At 45.3% G+C, this 20606-nt stretch overlaps 1 protein-coding gene across 3 annotated transcripts in view; it reads left to right on the top strand.

Moving 5' to 3' along the window:
- Window positions 1-20606, top strand: part of TXNDC16 (thioredoxin domain containing 16) — a 41091-nt gene that overhangs the window by 18506 nt on the left and 1979 nt on the right. For all 3 annotated transcript variants that reach the window (XM_062618494.1, XM_062618496.1, XM_062618495.1), the window contains exons 13-19: window positions 196-255; window positions 6094-6262; window positions 6709-6845; window positions 12819-12903; window positions 16962-17100; window positions 17717-17877; window positions 19412-19602. In XM_062618494.1, coding sequence (XP_062474478.1) covers window positions 196-255; window positions 6094-6262; window positions 6709-6845; window positions 12819-12903; window positions 16962-17100; window positions 17717-17877; window positions 19412-19602 — 942 coding nt within the window. The remainder of the gene's footprint in view (window positions 1-195; window positions 256-6093; window positions 6263-6708; window positions 6846-12818; window positions 12904-16961; window positions 17101-17716; window positions 17878-19411; window positions 19603-20606) is intronic.

The raw sequence follows: 20606 nt of genomic DNA on the forward strand, positions 1-20606 counted from the left end.
AGGATAGCCTAAATAACCTGCTTGCTGTGTGCTGTGCAGAAGCATAAAATCCAGTTTTCCTTATTTCTTTGAAGTCTTTCAGAGCTTGAAGCACCTTAGGATGCAGAGAATTGTAATGTGACGTTGTCAGAGAGCAAGATGGGGCTGGTCTGTCACCTGCATGACCTTCAGAGCTGTGTCTCTCCTGTGTTTCAGGGGAGTCAGTGTCCTTGGCAGTGCTGAGGTCTTACACAGAGGTGGCTGATCACCTGGAAGGTAAGGTACCACAGATCTGAGTGCTTTACAGCCTACTACCCTAGTAGTAGGAACCAGAAGACTGGAAGGATATTGATGATCTCTCCGTCCCTCACCCAGAATATACTAATTTTTTCTTCTCAGACTCTTAAAGAAGGCATATCCACCACATCAGGTTGCTTTAGAAGAGTCCTTTCTTTCTTATTTAGAAATCTTTGTGGTTCATTGTGCCTCTAGAAAGTCATGGGACTGGGAATGCAGCCTTCTGCAGTCACCTTATATTGTTGGTGTGAACTGGTACGCACTAGCTGCCCAACTGCCTTGCAGCTGAGATGGTGGTCTTGGTAGGCACAGTGACAGCGTGATGGATGATGGTAATGGTGGTGATGATAATGATGTTGGTGAGCACAGTGACAGTGTGATGAATGATGGTGATGCTGATGTGTCACCTGTGTGATGAATGCTGAAGCATGGGGAGGAACAGGGCAGAGCACCTGTGGCCTGTACAAGGGAAGGGACTAGATGGTGCACAGCAAATCAGTGTGCTGAGTGGCAGATCAGACCTTCTGTCCTTGGAAGTACTTGATCTGAAAAGGAGCAGTAACTGGCCCCAGTTTTGGTGGAAAGTGTGACAGACGGGTGTGCGCAGGCCCAGGTCCACTGGGGCAGGATGGTGTCAGAGGAAGAATTTACAATGATGGTGCCTTCAGGGCATGGAGACTGCCTTATTTACATGGGAATTCTCATAGGCAGCCACAGAACTCCATAAATAACATGTAACGGCAAGAATCAGCAACACTTAAAGACAGCACGCATCAAGTAGCCTGGTAGTAAAGCCAGGAGGGAGTGATCCTTCAAGAGCCTCTGAGCAGTTTCTGAGCAGTGTAAGCCTCAGTTCAGCTTCATGCAAGTCTTCAGCCCCATCCCTCTCTATGGTTAATGGGGAGAGGTGGGTTCTTATGCTCATTCATCATCCTTACGTGGGCTAAAATCTCTTCCAGCGGTGCCTCTATTTTCCCCTGACTCCAGGAGTCATTGAGGTGGCTTCATCCCAAACTCATTGGAGCACAGTGGGGAAGTCATACGGATCTGGGTGAGAGCTGGTTTGGCACCCCTGTAGGTGGCTGGTGCCTTCTATTTGTTTATCTTCATTAAGGCTCATTTCTTCTAGTGATGGCACTCCCTGGGAGTCTGGTGCCATTTCCTGCAGGGTTCAAGCAGGGCTGGGGCTGAGCTCTCGGCAGTGGGGACATGTATAGAGCCTGCAGAGGACACAGACAGCTTTCTGGGAAGCAGATGCAATAGGAGTTGCTCGCAAGAATCCGTCCTGGAAACACTGCAGGCAATGCTGTGGTTTGGATGAAAGTGGTTCTGCATTCATAGTTTGCATGGAGGGAAGGTCACCAGCAGCTTTGATCTGGACTGAAATCCAAGGAATAAACAGGACAGCTTGGGGAGGGTGGTTATTGTTAGAGATGTTACAGTTGTTGATGGTTTGGGGTTTCTTTTAGACTCTCCAGCAATCAGACCAGCTAGAGGAACAACCTGGGAGAGTCAGTGAATGAAACCCTGTTTCTTCCTGAGCCAGTGGTCAAACGTTGGCTGATTCTGCGCAGCCAGTCTTTCACCATGTGTTTTTTTAATCATTTGATAACAATTTCAGTGCATGGAAGCAGCCACAGGCAGATTCTCAACAGAGATTATGAACTGATTGGGGTCAGGGCTTTCCTTCTGTCATCAGTACCCACAAAAGAATCCCAGGCGAGATGTGACCTGTAGAATGACTCCAGTCTGCTTTCTGGACTGTGGTCTTGGACAGGATGGAGAATGGCTGCATTAGTGGGTCTGGAGATCCTTAGTCTCTGCTGCTGAGGGAGCCTGAGTCACAGGCTGATTACCAGGGAAACTAGAAGAACTAAAAGGCTGGGGGTCCCTGGGCTCTCAGTTAGGGCAAGGATGAGGGAAGATATGGCACTGCAAGGTCCAGAAGGAAGATCTTGAGCTATGCAGGACTGATAATAAAACATGGGAACTGACTTTGGAATCGCAGCTCCCCTAGAAGTGCTTGTATTCCTCTCTGCTCTCTGGGGTGGAGCATTCTTCCTAAGGGCTGAGAAGCCAAGACCAGCTGTCTGAGGCATGAATCACCCATTCTAGAGGCACATTTTGAGTTGCAGAACCAGGTGCCACTTTTGATGCCAATTCTGTATGCAAAATGGCACTGAGGATAGGCCATATGAGAACAAGCGCAATAGGACAGAGGAGGTTGAAGACTGGAATGACCCCATGACTCATCCAGGAACAGATGTTCAACAGATCATCACAAAATTAAGTTTATAGCCCAAGTGTTTTCCTTTTGTTGAGCGATCCAATGTAGCAAGAGAAAAAGCATCTCTGTCTTTCTGCAAGAGCATGCTGTCCTCACTGCTGCTGGGGGGTAACTGCTGCAGCTATTGTTTTCTCTTACAAGATGTGAATTTTTGTAAGCAGCAACCCTGCGACAAGAAAGCAGGATGTGAAGGTGAGACAATGCTGAGCATTTCTTAGCTTTTTTTTTTTTTGCAAAAAAGAGAGGAAACCAGTATCTGAGAAAAGCAGTAATGATGAAAACCAGTTCTGCTTCCCTCTCCTGTGCTTGTGGAGTCTTTCTGGCCAATGGCTTCCAAAGACAGGGGTCTGAAGTTGTAGTTCAAAGGCATGAAAATGTGTGATTTAGCAATGTGTATTCATGGAAGCTGAATCTGAAGTAAGGATTTAGGAGTCCATTTTGTGATGCTTTCTGAGTAGTTGTTTCCCATTCCATATTGGATCCCTGCTCTTGAAGTGCAGCAGTTCATACTTAAATTGTTTCTCTTTCATGCTGTAGCCTTTGGACCAGCTCTTCACGAGAGCTGTTTTTAATGTCAGCCCTGCCCTCAAAAGGATTAGAAGTTTAAGGGATTCTTGTCTTTTCTTGTTCCCTATAGCACTGATGATTTGTCTTGTTCTGGTTTTATAAGACCCCTAAGACAGAGGTTCTCACTGTTGGTGGTTTTAGTAGCACCTGAACATGCAGAACAGTAGGATTTTGTGTTCCTCTTTCACCTTTGTTCCCATCCAATAATGACCCCAGGGCTGAACAGTCTGTTGCTGAGTAACTCAACTGCTGAAACTGCTGCTGATTCAGTAATTAATAATATGGTGCAGATTGTGATGGAAAGTGATCATCTTGTACAAAGTGTTCCTCAGGCCAGATGGGGCTCCTTTGGAGCACTTTTGGTACATAATCCCGTGAGGTTGTATACAAATACTAAAACTCATATTTGAGGGGCCTTAGAGAAGCCTTGCAACTCAGTTTTAACTAGACATCAAAGCCCTATTTCCATGTCATTATTTTTCAGAGTTGGGCAACACACAAGATTATGTGTTAAGAAATTAAGAGAACCAGCTATACTGGATCAGAGGTGTGAAATAAATCCAGGGGCTTTTAATTTGAGATGTTATTTCAGAGCCTGGAGAATGAAACAAACCATTTCTGCTCTCATGGAGTGTTTTGACAGCTCCTGACTGGTGGAATTGCAGACCCTTAACTCCGTGCTGCTGCTTGCTTTGTCTGTACACAAGTTTGACACAAGGCAGAACAGCAGCAAATTCCTCACGTGAGCTGCAAAGCAGAGCCTAAAATGAAGGTTGCAGAAAATGGTCCAGTGGGATGACAAGGACATAGGGATAGGGGATAGGAACACATGCCAAGGTCATCTCTGCCTTCATTCTTCTCTGTGGAGATGCCTTACCCATCCCTGGCAGGCATGTTTCTAACCTGTGATTTAAACCCTTCCACAGCTTCTCTGCCAAAAAGCCTCAGCTGTGCTTAGTTCTCAGGAGCTTGTTTCAATATCAGGGCAAAACTCCCTGCCTGGGAATAGGTTGTTGCTTGTCTTTGCCCAGCTGGCAACAGTGAGTCATCTTAGTGTCACTTCCAGAGCAGACTTTACATATTGATAGATTTTATTGTTTCTTTCTTTCCAATCAAAAGAAGCATAGTTCTTTGGGTTTTTCCTCAGGAGGCAGGTCTTCCAAATTTCATCAGGGTCTCACACATCTGTTTAAGCCTTTCTAAAAACATTTCCCAGCCTGACTTGCTGGGCTCTACAGGGGTCTCACTGGCACAGAAGAGCATCGTTTTCCTCCCTTGTAGATGTTGTTAAGAGTTCATCCCAGAATGAGCTTTGTTCTCTTCTGCAGCAGTGATGATATCTGTGCATCCTGCTTCTCATTACAGAACACTGCTGTTGTTACATTTTGCCCTTGAAATTACTTTCTGCCCCTCTGGGCTTGAGATCATTTGCAGTGTGTGTATTTTATTTCATCAGCCAGGCCTGTAATGAAAACAGTGATCAGAATCAAACCTAAGACAGACAGAGAACTCTTGAGAAATCCTCATCACCTGCCCTTACTCTTGTTTCTGAAGGACACTTCGCGATGGTCTGCCTCTGTGTGTGTACTTGTCACTAGGTTTCATCTCATCTTTCCCATATAACTGTTGAATCCTGTTGAAACAAATTTAGGGAAGGCATGAAGATTTCTGAGATACAGCATTCCTGCAGTGGGTATGGATGATATGGCCTGAGGATAGTATGCAGCCCTGCTGTCCTTGGTCAAGCCTGCAAATAGGTAGGAGGCAGGTTAGGCGAGGCTGGCCACCAAGGTAGCTGGTGAAGCCGGTGATGGTTCACCTGCCAGCTTAGCACAGGCTCATCCATGGAGCAGCAGCAGTATGTGCTGGTCTTTGCCCAGGCTGCAGATGAAAGAAAGGCTGATGAGGACATGCTGGAGTATCTTGGGCTCATGGAGAGCATGCAGAGAACCACCCTTCATTTGTTTCGCTGCTCACAAATCTCATGAGATAATCACTTCGATGAGACCCATAAAAAGCTTACTTTGTACTTTTCTCAGGAACTAAAGTTGGACTGGCTGCTCTGTAATTACTCTTCCTCTCCCTTACTTGTCTTAAAGGTACATGGTAATGTTTTGGAGATGAGGAGCTGGTGTTTGTAGGATAGGAGAATGCCATCAGACTGCCACCCTGTACTACATCTAGCTTGCTTACATCACCTTTAATGGTTCCTTGTATATTTGGCTTCATGCTTTAAGTAGAACAGATGCTTTACAGTACTGGGCACCTTAATAAGTGAAAAGCCTTGAATGCATCAGCCTCCTCCACACCAGCTTTATCTTCTCTTTTTCCTGTAAGTGAGTGCCTGCATGGTTTCTTTGTCTTGGCCTTATTCCTAAATATTTCCAGTACCTTTTCTTGCTGCCTTTTATGCTCCTGGACAATTGCCTTAGGGTTTCACAGTATCTGTTTGAATAACCAGCCAGATGTGAATGTCTCTGTAAATTTGTTTCTGAGAAGTGCAACCTACCACTTCCCTGAGTTTATTCTCTCCCTGATCTGTTGTTTGAATCAATCAAACTGGGGTATTTAATACATTCACAGGCTGGAAATAGCTACTTCTATGCTCAAAACTGTAAGGCATATCCATGAGTGGTTTCAAGAGGTAGAAAGCCTGTACTCAAAGGGATTGTTTATTCTGGGCTGGATTTTGGCATTCTGCCCACACAAAGCAGTGTTTGACTCCAGGAATGGTGCAGCAGTTTCTCAATGGTAGCCCACCTGCACTCACTCCGTGTGCTAGGATCCAGCTCGGTAGGATGCATGCCAAAGCAAATAGGAGTTCTGGCAGTGTTAATACAAATATATATGATAATATTCAAAGAAGCTAACAAAAAGCACTTTTTTCAACTATTTCTTTTTCTTTTCCTTTTTTAAATTATTATTTTTTTAATATTATTTAACTTTTTTGTTTTCCACTCTAGGAACTCAGGGGGTTTTGCTTTCTCGGGTAAACTGCTGGGACTGGCCTGGCATTTGCACAAAAGAGAATGTCACTCAATTTCCTACCATTAAGATTTACGAGAAGGGAGCGAGATCAGTGATATATGATGGCATGTGGGGAACCAAAGAACTGACCAGTTTCATCATGCTGTAAGTGTCTGTTAATGAGTCTCAACATAGTAAGACTGGCACATCTGCTAGATGATGTTCTGCATACTTCACAGCCTGTGTAATGGAAATCTTTTTTGGAAAAATAATGTCAGATCTGATTGTAGACCTGCTTTGGAAATGAGCTTAATAACTTTTTGTGCTTTTCAGTGTCAGGGAATAGCTGTTCTTGGACAGAATGGGAATCCCAAAGATCTGAGGGCAACCAGTTTGACGCAAGGCTCTTTCTCTCTTCCCCATAACAAGCTCCAGTGCCTTTCTGAGACTAGGCATTGATTTTCTTCCCAGGCGACTGATTTCTGTCTCCGATGAGGCATAACAGTCGTCATGTTGCGTTGGGGCATTGTTGGATTGAGGTTGCCCTTTTGTCTCTTCATCCCAAAAAGGAAGAAGGCAGCAGCCCATGTTGTTTCTCTGCCTTTCTGCAGGAGCCGAGTTTCCTGCCCTCTGAAGCTTGCGACGATTGATGAAGCAGAAGGATATTTAAGAGGCGAGTTTCCATCTGAGCTGTCATCCTATCACCACGCTTCGCTTCTAGGAGTATTTAGGCCAGCCATGAGTGAAGGTTAGTGTGGTATTTGTGGATTAAGCACTCAGCTTCATTCCTGATGGGAGAGGGGTGGTTCCAGGTGCTTGGAAGTTCCTCTGGGTTCATTTTCTGACCTTTCTCTGAAAGAGTATTTACAGATGTCCCATCTGAACTTACCAAGCCACAATTTGTATTTGTTGTTCCTGTTGTATCTCCAGTGCCTTACTGTTAGAATTTTGGATCTGTCCTCCTTATGAGCCCCCTTCAAAGTAGTTGTAGGCTGCCATTAAACCCCCTTTCAGCCTCTGACTGAACAAGCCCATATCCATCAGCCTCTTCATGCAGTCCATGTGCAACTCACAGCAACATCTCCTTCTTAAAGAAAGCCCTTTTCAGTATAGGATTGATAGTTACCTTGCTGACTCCTCCTCTTGCAAATGTGGTAGTCCCAGTCCTTGCAACCAACACACAATCCAAAACCTTTTTCTTAAAAGAACCCCAACCAAACAAAGGAGCAATAAGTTAAAATACAAATTTCTTGCATCAGAAAGAATGTAATGTGAATAACTCGATGCAGTACACTTATGGACTTTGAAAGAGGTGGGCACAGCCCCCAGAGTGGTGGACATCAGCTAGAAATGGTAAGCAAAGTTGCTGGAAGGAGTGTTCTGAACATGTTTGAATTTGTCTCACTTTGTAGTCTCGGTCAATATAGTCCTGCCTAGTGGCTGAAACTCGGAGCAGTCATGCTCTTCCAGCCCTGCCTGCTGCACAGGGTGCTGCTAGTCACTCAGATGCTGCTCCAGTGTCATTTGTTGCATGCCATAGCTGTGGTCCAGCATCTAGTGGGTTTCCATAACCTTTCTGAAAGTCAAGGAAATAGACCCAAGGGCTGTGGTGATTTTTCATGTGACAGTTGTATATCTTAACAAGGGAGAGGAAATAAAGTCCATTTGGAAAGGGAACATCGTGTCATGCTCAAGTGAAATCCACAGGGGAGAGCTAGGACCTTCCAACCCCATGGTCTCTCAGTTACCAGCTACCCCTGGGAATTGCTGCATTAAAAAATGGAGAATTTCCCAATCTTTCTCAAGACCAAAATTTCAGACTATTTTTCATTTGAATTTCTACTGTGTCTGTAAACTTTAGTTAAATGCACAAAATAAAATGTCTAGAGCCAATCAGAAAACACTGGAGCTGTGTTCACGGAGCCAGCTGACAGCTGATATGCCTGCCTGTTTCTGGAGGGTCTAAATCTATTAAATATAGCAGAAAATCTTACTGATCACAGAAAAATCTTTAGTCCATTTCTCCCTGGGTTTCATCAGCTGAGCTCCAAAATCTTCCCTCTATTCCACATATTCCACTCTGCAGGAGTGGAGCCTGGATTAGCTCCATGGTAGAACCTTGGATGGTGAAATGGGTTCATGGAAGCAACCTGTCTGGATCTGGCTGGATGTGTGAGCTGAGGCTCTTTCTTCTATATGAGTTGTTCATTTCCTTCCATGCAAACCAGTCTTGGAGGTTTCCAGATGCCTCTATGTGGAGCCCACAAGATTGCCTCTTCCCTCAGGGTGCACTCAGTCTGCAATCTGGAATGGCATCCACAGTCTGAGGTAACAGCCGCAGATGCCAGGGGAGATGAAATCTGTGATGCTTTCCCTGCCTGTAACCTGTGGGGTGTTCAAGCATCATGCAGAACGACCTGAGGGAGCAGAAAACTGGAGCCAGCTGTTCTGGCACCAAACTCAGGCCAGAGTCTGGGAAACCACATTGCTGCTCTTATCAGCCTGCAGACTTATCTGGAATTTCCAGTGATTTTCTCACAGCAAGAATTCCTGCTCTAACCTGAACCAGCAACAGGCCATGTCATTGCCATTTCTAGTTAACTTAAACAGAGCAATAAGATGTCCAGTTAAATAAAGCCCTGGGTTTTATCCAACACTTAGTATCAGATAACTATGTTGGGAAGCCCTTCAGTAGGTCTGAGCTAAAAGAGGCTTGTTGGAAAAATCATAATGAAAATCTATTACAAAGACGTGGGTGGTATTATCAGGGCAACGAACACGCGTTTTCCTGGAAACTTGAAGAATTTACAGGAGATCAAGTTGTTTGCTATGCAAAAACTGGAAGCATACTTGGAAGTAAGACTGTCCTAAACCATGCAGTAAATGCTTTAAAATACGCCTGTCGTCTGCAAAGCTCTGGTACCATTGTAGGGCTTGCCAGCATCAGTGTAAACCAAGTGAAGAAGGCATGCAAAGATGCTACAGGTACTGTTGGAGAGCATGGGATCATGAGATGCATTCTGCTAGAGGGATAAGGGGTGATGCTCAGATCCTGTCTCCAGAAGCTGTGCAGAAGCTGTAAACCCTTCCACATCTGGCAGTTTTATTCGTTCCTGCAGTGAAGCTGGGCTTGTGCAATTCAATGTTATGGAAGGCAGCTGGGATTCCAGCTCGAGGCATGGGGTGCAGCATATGATCAAGCCCTGTGGGAAATTAAGAGTGGTCTCAGGGGTCTGATTTTCTAAGAAATATTTAAATAGCTTCTTTAGAAGTGCTTTGTGTCTCTTAAGTGGAGCTGTGTGGACTTGGGCTCTGGGTCTGGCACAGTCCCCAAAATACAGAAAAATGTGGAAGTGTGATGGGGGAAGATCTCATCAGGAATGACCCCAATGAAAGGAATATGTCTGGACTCTGCTGAAGGTTGCCCTGATTTAGGGGAGAATTCCTGGTGCCAGTGTTTTTCCAGGGCATCGCTTCAATGCAAGGTTGTGCCTCAAATGAGGGTTTAAGTTAAATACCTGGAGAAGGGCTCTTCTCAGGAAGTTTGGATGTGAGCCTGCTCTTTCTGGGTCCTTCAGTGCCTTGTGGCACAGGGTGGGCTGATGGTCTCCCATGGGCCTTTCACCAGCAGTTGGGGGTTTGTTGATGAAGTTCTTGGTGAACCTTATCAGCCAGTCCTTTGGGTTGCTTTTCTTTCAGCATTGAAAAGTCAAATATCCAAAACCCAGAGAGCTGGAAACCAGCATCAGACCTACCCAACAGTGGTTTCTCCATATCAAAATGAACCAGCCAAGCTGTGTCATATGTATGTTGTTTTCTACAATGTCTGAACCCTCTATGGGCCACTCCTTTAAGGATTTCAGCTTCCATCTGGAAAGGAAAATAGTGTAAATGAAAGTTTGTGGTCCCTGTGGTTCCAGGGATACACAATGGAAAATACGGCTTTAAGTGTAGCTGGAAGCAGAAGGCAAAGAACCAAAAAGTGACCAATTGTGAGCCAGCCTCAGTCTACTGAGGTCTGAGTCACCGATCCCAAGAGCTTGGGCTGGACAATCGTGATATGACAGTCAACATTATGGGAAACACAAAATAGTATCTGAATGACATCTTACGTAAGTTATAAAGCAACATACATCATGGCTGTATCTGAGATCTAACCTTAATTCTTGGGTTACATCTGACTTCTTCAAAGAGTGTTGTTTCTCACTAGCCTTAAGCCCAAAGAGCCTTTTTTATTGTTTTCAGTTGCTCAGTATGAAGGGGGAGGGGTGGTGATGCTGAAATCCACCATTTTTACTGCACCTTTGGCATTACCAGTTTTGATCTCTGATCTATAACTGTGTTTTACAAACTCACACACTGTGGCTTGCATGTTCTCACAAAGCTTGTCTCTCCCTTAATTCCAGCTGCTGAAAACTGGGGCTGTTTTACAAGGGCATAAACCAGATCTGGAGTCATAGAATCATGGAATGGTTTGGGTTGGAAGGGTCCTTAAAAGACCATCCAGTTCCAACCCCACTGCCACAGGCAGGGACACCTTTCCACTAGACCAGGTTGCTCAAAGCCCCGTCCAACCTGGCCTTGAACACTGCTGGGGATGGGGCAGCCACAGCTTCTCTGGGCAACCTGTGCCAGTGCCTCACCAGCCTTACAGCAAAGAATTTCCTAACATCTAATCTAAATCTCCCCTCTGTCAGTTTAAAGCCATTCCCCTTGTTCTATCCCTACACACCTTGTCAGAAGCCCCTCTCCAGGTTTCTTTTTGGCCCCTTTAGGTATTGGAAGCTGCTCTAAGGTCTCCCCAGAACCTTCTCTGCTTCAGGCTGAACAAGCCCAGCTCTCTCAGCCTGTCTCCAGAGCAGAGGTGCTCCAGCCCTCAGAGCATTTTTGTGGCCTCCTCTGGACTTGTTCCAACAGGTCCATGTCCTGCTTATGCTGGGGGCCCCAAAAGCTAAATGTAGTACTCCAAGTGGGGTGACACCAGAGCAGAGTAGAGGGTGAAAATCACCTCTCTCAATCTGCTGGCCATGCAGCCCAGGATACGGTTGCTTTCTGGGCTTTGAGCACACACTGCTGGCTCATGTTAAGCTTCTCATCAACCAGCACACAAAAGTCCTCCTCAGGGCTGCTCTCAGTCCAGTCTCTGCCCAGCCTGTATTTGTGCTGGGGATTGTTCCAACCCAGGTGCAGGACCTTGTTCTTGGCCTTGTTGAACTTCATGAGGTTGGCACTATCCCACCTCTCCAGCCTGTCCAGGTCCCTCTGGATGCCATCCCTTCCGTCCAGCATGTCAGCTGCACCACACAGCTTGGTGTCATAGGCAAACTTGCTGAGGGTGCACTCGATCCAACTGTCCATGTTGCCAGCAAGATGTTGAACAGTGCTGATCCCAACACTGACCCCTGAGGAGCACCACTTGTCACCTATCTCTACTTAGACATCAAGCCATTGACCGCAACTCTGAGTGTGACCATCCAGCAAATTCCTCATCTGAGTGGTCCATCTGTCAAATCCATGTCCCTCCAGTTTAGAGACTAGGATGTTGTGCAGGATGGCTTCAGATGCTTTGCACAAGTCCAGATTAATAACATCTGTCACTTTTCCTTTATCCACCAGTGCTGTAACCCCATTGTTGAAGGCCACCAAATTTGTCAGGCACAATTTTCCCTTAGTGAAGGCAAGTTGGTTGTCATCAGTCACCACATTTTCCATGTGCCTTAGAGAGTTTCCAGGAAGATCTGCTCCATGATGTTGTTGGGCACAGAGGTGAGACTGACTGGCCTGTAGTTCACTAGGTTTTCTTTTTTTCCCTTTTTAAAAACGGGAGTTATGTTTCCCCTTTTCCAGTCAGTAGGAACTTCACTGGACTGCCACAACCTCTCAAATATGATAGATAGTGGCTTAGCCACTTCATTGGCCATTTCCCTCAGGACCCCCGAATTCAGCCCCAAGAGTCAGTCAGGTAGAGGATGGAGAGGAAAGGACTGGGTTGGGGCTTTGTGTTCACTCTCTCAGCACAGATAGAGTCAGCTGTGATAGATCCAAGAGAGCCCCAACCCAGTTCTTTCCTCCCCATCCTCTACTTGACCTTGCTGTCTCCAAAATGTGAGTGGTGGACCCTTATACCTGATGCAGCAGTGGCACAAAGCAGTGGGGCAGACTGTGTGTGCAAGGCATTTAGCTTTTTGATCCTTCTGTCCTATGTGGATGCCTGTAACAGACGCTGCCTGCTCTGAAGAACTGGATAAAACCAAAAGATACTTGTGGGGAAGCTGGTTTATCTGCTGGGCTTTTAGGACTACTCCAGTTAAGTCATCATCAGTCATTTCCAAAAGTCACTGTGATTTATAAGATTAGACATACAATTGATCTCCTGTTCCTAAGAACACTTAGGGACTTCAAGTCCCTAAAGGCATTTAATTTTCCATCAGTGCCCCTGTCGTGCAGATCCTGGAAGTTCAGTGCTGGTGGCTAAAGAGCAGATACTGTTCTCATAATAGGAACTTTCTTTATGATCCTTTTGGCCTCTGCCAACTCCTCCTCCCATAGCCTGTGGCCATGATATGCATCCATTTCTCATGAGCCTCTAATCGTAGTTGTGTTCCCAGCTGACAGTTTGCTGTGGGAGGGTGTTACATATGCAGACAGCAATTTGGTTTCCAGGAGGAAGCTGACACTTCTCTTTCTATTGTGTATTTTTATATCTTTGTCTGTTTTACAGCCAGGGAAGCTTTCGAAGAGGCAGGAAACATCTTAAGTGGCCATGTAACGATGGGGATGTATTTTGAAGATGATGCTTTGGCTTTGTAAGTTGTTTCTCTTTTTCTTTGGGGAGGATTCAAAGCAAACCTATCTGCATTTAGTGAAAGCCAATGCCTAAGCAAGTGTCACTGGTCATGCTGAGTTAACAGCAGCCCCAAACAGCCACAATTGTCTTAGTCCTATAAGAAGACTGGTGAAGAGTCAGCCAAAGGGAGATGTAACCCCAGCGCTGCCACTGATTTGCAGCCTGTCCATGGTCAGTTCATTTAGCCCTGTTGAAATGAATGGTCATCTCCCTTCCTCCTGTTCAGTTTGCTCTGGGTATTTTTAGTCCTCCAAACCTGCCAGCTCCCATGCATCTCACGTTCCTCATAGAAACAGGACTAAACTTTTATGGAGTTAAAAACAGACTGAAAAAATGATAGGACTAGCTAGGATTAGTGTGTGACAAAGAAAAAAACAGTTCCGCCTTTCTCTTTCCATCAGGAAGAAGTGATAAATTATTACTGTTTTTTCTCTTTCTGCAGTCCCATCACCTTCTCGTCTCCTCTTCCTTGTCCTGATGCTGCAAAAGTGTCTGCTGAGGTGGGGATGGGGAAGGGGAGTGTAAGGGGATTGCTGCCAAAGCCAGAGGTGTAAATGTGAGCCTTGCTCTGATGGCTTCCTCCAGTTGCTAAGAGCAGCCAAAAGAGAGGCTGCTGGTGACTACTTGCAGGCTTTCTTGGCTAGCAGTGGGGTGGGCATTGTGCCTGGGTGCTGGAAAATGGTTTGGAAGCCCTGCAATAAAAGCTGTCTTCCCATGGAGTTGCCTTGGTGTGGAGCAGGCAGCCTTTCTCCAGCACTGTGAAACCCCTTCAGTCTTATCCAGCTTCCCAGTGGGCACTCAGATCTGGCTGTGAGATGTTTGCAGCTGCCAAGGATGGGGACAAACCTCTATCATTTCAGTAGTTAATTTTACCATGGAACTCTTTTCCTTGAAACATATGCCCACCAATTTCCCTTCCCTTGACAAGAGCAAGACGTTACCACCATTTCCAGACAGAGCTTTGGAGAGGTTCATCCCCTTTCTGGAGGAAGAGTGCTGGATAAATATAGTAGCCTTTCTCCTGCACGTATGGTAACGGCAAAGTCAAGACTTTCTTGGTCAGCTCCTGATTGAATAAGAGCATCAATTGCAGCCCTAACTTTAAGGAAAATTTGAGCTAATGGGATCTAAACATGTATCAGTCTGTGCACTTAACTGTGTCATTAAGACTCACACCAAAAGGGGCAAAATGCTTTGGAGTGTACTGTGAGAGATTCTTCAGTGCCTATTTATCAGTTAGATCCAGGGGGAATCTTCAGCTTGTTCTGGCGTCTCATTTCCATCAGGAATTAGCTATCAAAGCAGAATTAAAAACTCCAGAAGGTTCTTGGCCTGTTTTCCAGGTGTGGGTTTAGCAGCCAGGAATGCAAGAGTGAATTGTTTTCGTTAGTTTCTTACAGATGTGATGCCTCTCTTGCATATCTGATGAGATATGGGCATTTTGTGGTATACCCAGGGAATAGAAATGCAAATATCTTGGTAGTACACTCTATCAACCAAACAGTGCTCAAAGCACCAGTGGCTGGGTCTTAGAAAGCTTGTTCAGTGTTGGCGTGGGAGACCACTGGGCAATGTCAGGTCAAGAAGTCACAACCAGCATCATCAGGATGAAAAACCTGACCCCCTTCAAGCTAAAAGACTTTTGTCTCTCAAGGATCTCAGCCCAGCAGATAGAAGTTAAACAAGCAAAGGAGGACAGGGTGTTCTTTCAGCAATGACAGATGCAAGAATATACCTCCATTCTCATGCTCCAGCCGCAGTCTGCAGCATGCTTCTGTTTAGTTGGAATATTTAATACAGTTTCTATTGTTACTCATTCTGCCAAGTTTGGATTTTGGCTGTGATTTGTAGGTGAAGCTACTGTTGCTGGTCATCTTCTCAACTGTAAGTAGAAAGTAAACACTTACAGGAATTACTTATGCAAGAGCCAGGCTCACTTCCCTTCTTAAGCAAAGGAAAACTATTCTTCTGTGAAATGCTCAAGGAGGAAATATTTGTGGCTCCCTGGTCATGGAGAGCTTGAGTCCTCTCTTCCCAGAGAAAAAGGTATACAAAATATACAAAGCATGTTGTTAGCAAAACTGTTTGCTCAGCAAACACGTTTGGTTGGTAACTAGTGAAAAAAAGAAGTGTTAAGGAAGAAATGGTTTGAATGAAGTCATTATTTATTTCTCACATATTCAGATGCCATAGATTCTTGCCAAGTATTTGTTTGCAGATGTTTTTGATTTAAATGTGAGTCTCATATTACCCATCAAATGCCTCTGCTATATAAATAGAAAGCTGTCATAAGCAACAATACCAGCAACCGGTAGCAGTAAGGCGAGAAGTGATGTCAGGGTAGACTCTAGCTATGAGGTAGAGAATTTGTTGTTTTTCTGGTGGTATATAAAAAACTTCCTTGTCTCCAGGGCTGCTGAACAAGCTGATGTATTAGACATAGGGAGCAAGAGTCCTTACCTCCTCTGAGACATGGTTAAGCCAAAGAGTCTCTTTAAAACATGTGGAAGTTTGAGAAATTCAAAATCCCTGTTGTTTGTTTTGTGGTTTGTTGTTTTTTTTCCAAGGGTTTTACCATTCTTAATTAATGGCAAATACACTTTAATTTGAAAAACAACGGAGAGGGAAGTTAAGGATCTTCCTAATAGCTCAGAGGACTCTCACACATGACCAGAGGTGTGAGACTCAACTTCTTTGAGCAGCAGAACCTGGGAGTCCAAACAGAAAGGGGAAAGCTTAGCTCAGGGCTGGATTTACAAAGATAAACGCAAAAAGCTGAAATGGCTCAGATAAATCCAAGAACAGTTTAGCAATGGGTTCACAACATTTGAAGGCCTCAGGAAAGTTCATGGTCATTCATTACTGCTCTTTTCCAAGGCATCAGTGCAGATCTGGAGTGCCCCTTAGAAATTTCTAGTAAGTGTTCTTTGATGGAGGAACTGAAAAGCCTGTGTATGAGCTGAACATCATGAAAATGGACCATCTGCAGTTCCCTCCACTTGCTTTTGCATTGATGACCTAAACCACTTGACACTGAGGTTTTTAAAGTATATTTGAAGGAATCTCCATCCCATTCAGAACTGCTAAAATAAGTGTCTGAAATGAATTTGCCTGGGCAAACCGTGGTGGGAAGAGCAATTGGTTGTAATGCGACTTTTCTAAGAGCTGCCTTTGCAGTAGGCTGAGTCTGCGTTGCATTTTCCATGTATGGAGAAAAAAGAAGAGAGATGAACTGGATTACTTTTGAACAGGAAATCAAAAGCTTTCCACCTCCCCAGCCTAAAATGTCCTTTCCTCTCACTCACTTCCCCAGCAATTCTGGTATCACAGCTTTTGAAAAATTACCAGCAGCCTTTGACAAACAAACTACAGATGCTCCTCAAAAAAAACGTTGAGGCAGCTGATTTCCTCCAGTGCCCTTCCTCTGGGCACTGACATCTGGAACCTTCAGGGCTGAAGTTCCTCAGACTTCCAGAAAATCGCTCTCCCATCTTGATGTACCCCCTGCCCTTTCATTGCTCAGACTTCTCCTTTTTTTGCTCTTTCCACCTTCCCAGCTTTTCTTTAAACCCTTGTACCAGAAGAACATTGGGGAACAAAGGATGAGCTGAGTTCTCTAAGAGTGTATGTGTGTTGCTCTAACGCAGGGCTGGACTTCAGCAAAATTACCTGTGTTCACCAAGCCAAGAATCAGATCTTCTCGAGCTTATTTTATGTAGGTTGGTGTCCCTTGGGTGGAGTCGAAGACCTGCTATTTGCTTTGTCTTGGGAGGTAAAGCACTGGATGGGTATTTGGGCCACCTAACTTCAGGTGTGAAAACAAAAGAGAAGCACCAACAAATGGTTTTGTTGGCAGTGTTTTGGATTTTCCCCATTATTTAGCTGCTGATGTCTTTTTGCAGAAGAAAATCCTGTGTGTGTGTGTGTGTGTGTATTTAGTGTCTTAGGGTAAGTGCTTGTTTCAGAAGGGGACAGGGGAGCACATTGGCCTTATCTCTCCCCTTTCCTCTTTTTCAGATCCCGTAAATATGGAGTGTCTCCCCCAGCCCTCCTCCTTGCCAGGGGCGGAGGTGAGAGCGTGGAAAGCATCACTTTGTCCAAACAGAGCGCACAGGACTTGGTGCAGGTGATCAGATATGAATTGCTGGACATTTTTGTAAGTAAAATAAAAAGAAAGTGTCTTTTTTCTGTTGCGGTCATTTGCAGTAGAACTGATTATAGCATGGAGCTGGGCAAAATAAATATGATTGCTTGTAACTCGTGCTGAGTTACATTTGGTTTTAAGTTTTATGGCTAGGATCAGACAGTCTGGACAGAAATCTGCTGTTTGCTGTGTGGTCTCATGTGAGGAGACCCTGGGAGTCAATTGACTGGCTTGCACTCGTAGTCACATACCCCCTGCTGTGATGGGTTGGCCTCTTGCAGGGTCTGCTCCCTGCCTCTTGCACATGCCTTTCAGAGGCTGGTTATAGCCGTAAGACATGGAGCTGAACTGAGCTGGCCTTGCTGCTGCCTTCTCTGTTCACACCCCTTCATCTTGGAGCGCACAGCTTTCTCATACAGACTTCACTTGCAACGGGCATGTTTGGGGGTAGTCATCTCCAGCATGCACCAGTATCTCAGCACTCACATTTGCTTTTAAGCTACTTATGTTCAACATGGGCACTACATCCTTGCTTACCCCTGCACCCCTTGCATAAGGACAGAAAGTCTAATTTTGACCTGTACTATCATCCCCATAAACCCCAACTTCTTGTTTTGATGTCTTGCAGCCAGAAATCACCGTGCAAAATCTGCCCCACTACTTGCAACTCAGAAAGCCCTTCCTCATTTTGTTCAGTGATGGTGACATCGGTCAAATGGAAAGCGAGGAAATGCTGAAGCTGGCAAAAGGAAGACCTCAGCAAGCGTTTGTGGCTTGCTGGTTGAACTTGTGAGTGTGTAAAACTCTCTTTTCCTGTTTCCATTAGCTCACTTTCAGCCTTTCAAGGCAAGAAAAAAATGAGTCTGCAATTACTGAAAGCACTAGCTGGTAATGTGATTATTTGGTCTAAAATCATCATGAGTTGGGAGGTCAAATCATTTAGCAGTGATTCAGTATGTGTTCTGGGCAGCTGCAAAATTGTATGTCAAAGTAAAATTAATACATGTTTAATTGATTGCAGAAGTAATTTTCAGTAGAGTAAAATGATCTCAAAGATATCACATAGTAGCTTGACCCTGTCTCTGGTCTTGTTTACATTCTTGTTGCATGTGGGAGAAAAAGTAAATTTGCCTTCCTGGAGTGTCTTATGGTGATTTTCCACTGGCAAATAGAAGGAAGCACAATAGGGCAAGTAGTGACTGTTTACTGGGGGAAAGGAAGTTTTCAGAAGAAGGGACAACCAGAAGAAGCTCCGTAAAGCAAACTTTAAAATATTCAAGAAACAAAATGAATCCAGGAGCTAAGTAATAGAAAGTTGTAGGACAGGGGATTTTTTTTAATCCTCCCCTCCCTAGCTGTTTTCAGTTTTTAGCCTCTGTTTGTTTTGCCCAAGTCCAGAGACACCTCACTGTCTCAATCATACTGTGCTTTGAAGTCTGGGAAGCGCCTTGCAGCGTGGGCTGAAGTTTAGCTAATGGGGAATCCACATGTTTTCAAAGAGAAGACAATTTGTTTGCCAGTAATGCACAAGAAACGAGAGCCTCTGGAACTTCCCCACCTACACATCTGCCTTTTATCTCCCTTCCTGAGAAAGAAAGAGCTGTTCTCTGTCAGAGCAAAGGGGCATTGCCACAAAAAAAGGCAGAATATGGCCACTGGTTTGGTCCTAGACAGAGGACCACATTCCCATGGTGAGAGCCAGCTCAGACCTCAGGCATCACTGTCAGCCTGAAAATAGCTCCAGAAGGACTCAGTGCCTTTGTGGGCTTGCTGTCCCTCCATCTCAATATCCTCTTTGGCTCTCTGTGTCACCTGGGGAAGCTGCTGTCCCAGCTCCTTGTGTTTGGGGAAGCACCCATCAGCTGCCCACCTGAGCACAGCCTTCTGCATCACCTCCTGCTTTTCCACCTGCTGCAGTCTCACTGCAGTGGCACAGCTGGGCTGGAGGAAGCTGGTAGCTCTGCCTGCAAACAGGGGCTAACCATGGTGGGCTGCAGGACCTGTCCCGCTCCTAGCTCACCTGTTCTTTAAAACTGAAGGTGGAGAATATTTCACACCCTCGTACAGAGTTTGCCCCAGCTCTTCCTGCTTGAGGTTTTCTTTAAACTCCCAATCTGCTGTCCACTCCCTCTCCACTCAACCCTAATAGCTTGCTTTAAGGCATTGTGATTATAAATAGCGTGGTGAGCTTCTAGAGGTATCCCACAGGCAAAATTGTGTGCTTTGCTGGATGTGGCCCCAGGGCTTTGGTGCTTGCTTGGCTCTCAGTCCTGTTGTGCTGCCAAACCACTGGTGAGCAAGTTGAATCTCCTCTTTCCAACAGGAAAAAGACTCCAGTGGGACGTGGCATCCTAAAGGCGTACTTTGCCACCATGCCTTCACTGCCTGTTCTCATCTGGGTGAACCTTCATGTTGGGGGTCAGGTATTCAAGTTCCCATCAGAGCAGTCCATTGCTGAAATGAACATCTTGTCTTGGCTGGAGAAGCTAAAAGCAGGACTGGAGATTCCCAGCAGTAAGTAGGCATGAATTTGTAATGTTCCTAAGCACGCACGGTTAGCTCCGGTCTGTTTATGAGAAGACGCTACGTGCAATAAATTGTCTTCCCTGGAATTTAATGATGGAAAAACTAGCTGTGCTAGTTTGAGCTAGAGAAGTACAAATAGTCCAGCCAGAAGAGAATACCCACACTCACAAGTTTGCCTGGGGACTGTTTAATGTTCAGAGCCAAGAGTGAATAGTTCTGAATTGACATCTCTTCCCCGTGATAATCCCTAAACCTGGCTGTGCTCTCCAATTGCTGTGAGCAGACCTGAAATACAGCTTGCTAATAAAAAGTCTCTCAGCTCCCAGTTGTCAGCATAAGAGGTAGCTGCTCTTTAGGCCCCTTTCAACTTTTTTTTTTGGATGGGAAAAGATAAGGAAGGTGGTGCTTTGCTATGTTCATTGGGACATGAAGGATTGGCTTGTACCACGTAGCATTTTACTGTAACCCTCCTGCTTTGATCAGCCTGCTGAAGCTTTGGAGGAAGGCAGCACAGATATGCCTTCCTTGTGTAGTGTGTAGCCATGGGATGCTACAGGGATCTTGGGAATTGCCAGCTATCAGCCTGCTCCAGGCTCTGGAAAGGCAATGGGGTGACTCCGTTTGATTTTTGTGGATTTTAAAATGAGCCTTTCAAAGCAAGTGTTTCCAAAAGCTGACATCAACCTGGTGGGGGTAGAATGTATATAGGCTCTTACTGGAGGTGAAAGTACCATTTCTGACCCAGTAGTTGCTGGGAGAGCCCCACGAGCCAGCCATCCTCCCCATTGCCACTGCTGAAAGCACTTGACTGTCACGTAGGTCTCTAGGTAGGGACCTTAATTTTTGCAGGTGTCAGTGGGGTGAGCTAATGGCTGAGCAGCTTACTGCATGGCCAAAGGCACTTCCAGCCATCACAGCCTCCTTCATCAGGCTTTTAAGTGCTATGAACTGTGTGATCAATCTTAAAAGCACAAATTAAAGAGTATCCTCAC

Source organism: Pezoporus occidentalis, unplaced genomic scaffold (genome assembly GCF_034315485.1).
Source record: "Pezoporus occidentalis ecotype Australia unplaced genomic scaffold, CSIRO_AGI_Poc_V1 ctg200, whole genome shotgun sequence".
Lineage (NCBI taxonomy): Eukaryota > Metazoa > Chordata > Aves > Psittaciformes > Psittacidae > Pezoporus > Pezoporus occidentalis.